This window comes from Perca flavescens, chromosome 10 (genome assembly GCF_004354835.1).
Source record: "Perca flavescens isolate YP-PL-M2 chromosome 10, PFLA_1.0, whole genome shotgun sequence".
NCBI lineage: Eukaryota > Metazoa > Chordata > Actinopteri > Perciformes > Percidae > Perca > Perca flavescens.
In genome coordinates, this window is record NC_041340.1 from 28305014 (window position 1) to 28308832 (window position 3819).

Genomic DNA, 3819 nt, shown 5'->3' on the forward strand with positions numbered 1-3819 from the left:
CATATTTGTGCGTTGTTGTGTGCGTACCGACTCTAGAATCAAAGTGAGAGAAACAATTCTCAAGGCACCATGTTTTTTCTCTTGTAAGCCTCTCTTTTTTGGAGAGAAGAACTTTATGGTTGGCTTGGAGTCCTGGCGCTTGGGAAATCACAGGGATTCAAATCCACAGAGTGGAGAGCAGGGCCTGTTCTACATGACCTGCCAGGTTTGTAGTTGTTGTACTTTTGTAGACTGTAAAATTTACAATTCCGTTCAGTTTGGTCTAAATTGATATAGTTTGCTTCTCCCTGTTCACTATCCACCACCTCAATTGGCTCAGGCTCCAACTTTGGCTCCTCCTCCACACGTTGCTTTTTTAGAGGTGGCTGAGTAAAAGGTTGGCAGATTGTCCTGTGGGTGCCCGCCTCATGCACATGAACTGACTGATTGATTTTATTTGACCCTTTCGTTATAAGATATGATACAGCTTTGCACCATGCATTAAAAAAAGGATAAAAGGATAACACAATAAAGCCCTGGGGCTTATTTCCATTGTGGTCCCTTGGGGGGAGGGGGTCAAGTGGCAGCAGATCAAGCATCAATCATCACATCCATACATATATTAAATAGATCCATCAAGACAATGCAGTAATAAAAAAGAGATCCGGTGCTAATACGGCACTGGTGCCTTAACGACCATTTAGCCCAAATAGCAACGCGGATTTCGGTGCCTTATTCAGGTGCCGCTTAAATGCCTGCGCTTCTTTCTGATGTTGCGAAAAGCGGACGTTAGAGGGAACTGAAACATCGCCACATGGGACGCTAGTTAACACTACACTTGGCAGCAGGTAACGTTAGCCTACCGTTAGCTAGCAGCTGGATTAAACACGGTTAAAATGCTGACAGCTAAACGGTGTAAAAGTGTGTCTGTAGAGGATTCTAACACCAGACTGTAGCTGCTGTTGTCTGAAAAACAACACAGACTCAGCCTCGCCTTGCCAGCCACGTGGTGCATTCAAAGTAATTGTAAAATACCCTTTTCAGATGCCAGTGGTTGTTTTTGTCGTATTGCTATTACATTTTTAATAAATCATTTAATTTGCAATTTAAGTGCAATTCCTTAAGTGGTTTATTCAAATAAACCTAACCCTGTACATCTATCTATTGTAGGCCTAGACTTTTTTTTAAATCAAGTTTTACCTCCATATTCCAGTTATCAGTTCAGAGGTTCTTTGCCAAAAACACCAGCATATTCACCTTGTCTGGTTTTAGACATGAGCGATGTACTGATTCAACATTACCGCCTGTGCTAAAAGCTCTCTCGGATGCAGAGCTTGTTGCTTGTATGCAGAGATATTTCTGTGCTAGTTTGCACAGCCGGGGGAAGTTTATTTTCTGGCTCTTCCACCATTTCAGTGGATCTTCACCAATGGTCTACATGGGGCATGCAAATGTAAATGTTGAGTTCAGCCGTTACTGCTTCTCTAAACTGTGCTATGGGATCGAATGTGTCTGACACTGTTGCTGCCATTGTGTGTGTGTGCTACTCTTGAAGAAACTCGCCAAAGATTTCTTCGTGGCTTTAGCTGGAGGTGGATTTTCCCAATGTTGTTCTACATGAACTAGTTCAAAGTTCAGTTCACACATTTTAAAATGAACTAGTTCAGTTCATAGTTCATACTTCAAAATTTTGAACTAAGTTCACAGTTCCAAAAATGAACGAGTTCATAGTTCTTTTTCTCCATATGTTGCCGCAAGCTATTATTTTATCAGTTTTAACACTGAAACTTTTTTTAATGAGGAATTATTAAAAGAAAAACAGGAAAGCAGTCCTTAAGGTGCAAATGTGTCCAAAAATTTCAAATTCCATTTCAGTACATACTAAAAAGGAATACTGGAATCCTGGAAAAATATATCAGGCAGGTTCATCAAACAAGTTACATGAATAGTAAAACCCTCAAGACCATTCTACTAACACAAACTGAGGTAGGAACCAGGCTGAGGTAGGAAATTAAGGTTGAACTTGAAAGTGCAATATTCAAAGTGCAAAACATTTAAACATTATTAAGTCACTTTTAAATTTGTTGGCTTGTTTGCCCAATGAATAAGTAAAAATAAAAACAATAACTTAGAGTCCAAGGCCATGGACAGTGCTTCTACTTTCTGTCCAGTGAGTGAAAATACGTTAACTGAATGAATATCTGTCACTGGTTACAGTCCACATAAATAACTAAAATAATAATAATAATAATTAATGAAAAGTGTGCAGGACCAAGAACAGTGTTATTTTCTGTCCAGCCCGAAAATCCCTTATCTGAATGAAGATCCTGTCATTGGTCACAGTGGTCTCTCCCTGGTGGATCTGCTGGTTTTTGCTTCCTGTAAAAACGAGATATGCTCTGTTATTTTTATGCAGCTCACCTCTGCACATCAACGTAGTCATCTCCATTGGCAATACATTGTACTTCTATTGCCCAATAAACAGCTCACAACAATATTTAATATACCTTCAAATATTTTTGTTGGCATCAGCCGCTTCTCAAAGTTGGCATCTCCCAGCCGGTTTCTCCTGGGTCTGAATGAGATAACAAGAAATTTAACATCATGATTATTATGGCAAAAATGGTAACAGTAAAATGTATTAAAGCAATTGTGAACTGAGGCAATCACTGAAATAATTTGACCACATTTTTATATTGAAAACCAGAACTAGAATAATATCACCAAGAACTATGATTGAGGCTGGGTATTTACTGTACTTATTACCAAAGAATAATGTTATGAATTATGTAATATATTCACAGTTTATTCCTACCTGAATATTAGACCACCGATGCTGAAGAGCCTCTCTACTGGAGCGCTTGAGGGCAGGGCAGTGTTGTGTTTTATGAACAGCCTTCTGAGCTTTGAAAACTGCATGTATTCATCAAACCCATCTGTGGTTGGGGCATCCAAATAGGTGTCCACTTCAGATTTTTTAAAAACCTGAGGTTTTTTGTTAAATCTGAAGAATGACGCTGCAGGATCTTTCTTGTCACTTTCATCACTGGACTGGGCTTGACCTGAGTCTCTTGCACCTGAGTCATCAGAGTTGAGGGTTTGAAATTCTCTTTTCAGCATCAATCTGTACTGCATACGTTTCTCCTCATCTTGGACCCAGTCTAGCTTGAATCTTGGCACCAGCACAGTGGAGAGTATGTGGTCCCTCTTCTCCAGAGGACCTGCCTTGTGTTCAGTGACTCCAAGATACTCTTTATGAGGGGTCGGCATGTAATGAGACCCTCTGCTGCAGTGGGCTTTATGCTCTCATCCAACAGGTCATTCATATGACATTGTAGCTGCACAATGGTTGGAGCCAGGTAGCCAAGAAATATGTTCTTCTCTGCTTGAAGGATGTTTAGTGCAAGTGCTAAAGGCCTCATCACATCCACAAACTTGTGTATGAAGTTGACTTCCTGTGGGGAGAATCGGCAAAAGCCAAACTCATCACTCACAGTGTGCAAATCAGCTCGTCATGTAGGGGAGTGGCATCATTTTCAGGGTTGACCTCAGCCACGTTCATTTCTGCCTCGGTAGTTAGTGTTGCTATGCGAGACAGTCGCTCCATGGCAAGAAATACTGAATTCCATCTTGTGTCATTTTGCACAACAAAGCCAATCCCAAGCTTTTCCTCCACAACATCAGAAGCCTTTGTACTTCGCTTAACCAGGTTCCACAGAGCAGATGCTTTTGCAAAAACAGCCCTCAACATTGTTTTGTAGCATTTTTTCAGTTTTCCGTATCTTTGGCCACTAGATTCAAGGTGTGAGCCATGCACCTTCTGTGAGGGGGGAGAGAGGG

At 40.8% G+C, this 3819-nt stretch overlaps 1 protein-coding gene across 1 annotated transcript; it reads right to left on the minus strand.

Moving 5' to 3' along the window:
* Positions 1–1817: 1817 nt before the first annotated feature.
* Positions 1818–3341, minus strand: LOC114563214 (uncharacterized). Its single transcript, XM_028590054.1, has 3 exons — positions 2795–3341; positions 2487–2554; positions 1818–2358 (listed from the first exon to the last, which is right to left on the minus strand). The coding sequence occupies exons 1-3, from the start codon at positions 3247–3249 to the stop codon at positions 2231–2233; spliced, it is 651 nt and encodes a 216-aa protein (XP_028445855.1). The 5' UTR covers positions 3250–3341; the 3' UTR covers positions 1818–2230.
* Between the last annotated feature and the right edge of the window lie 478 nt (positions 3342–3819).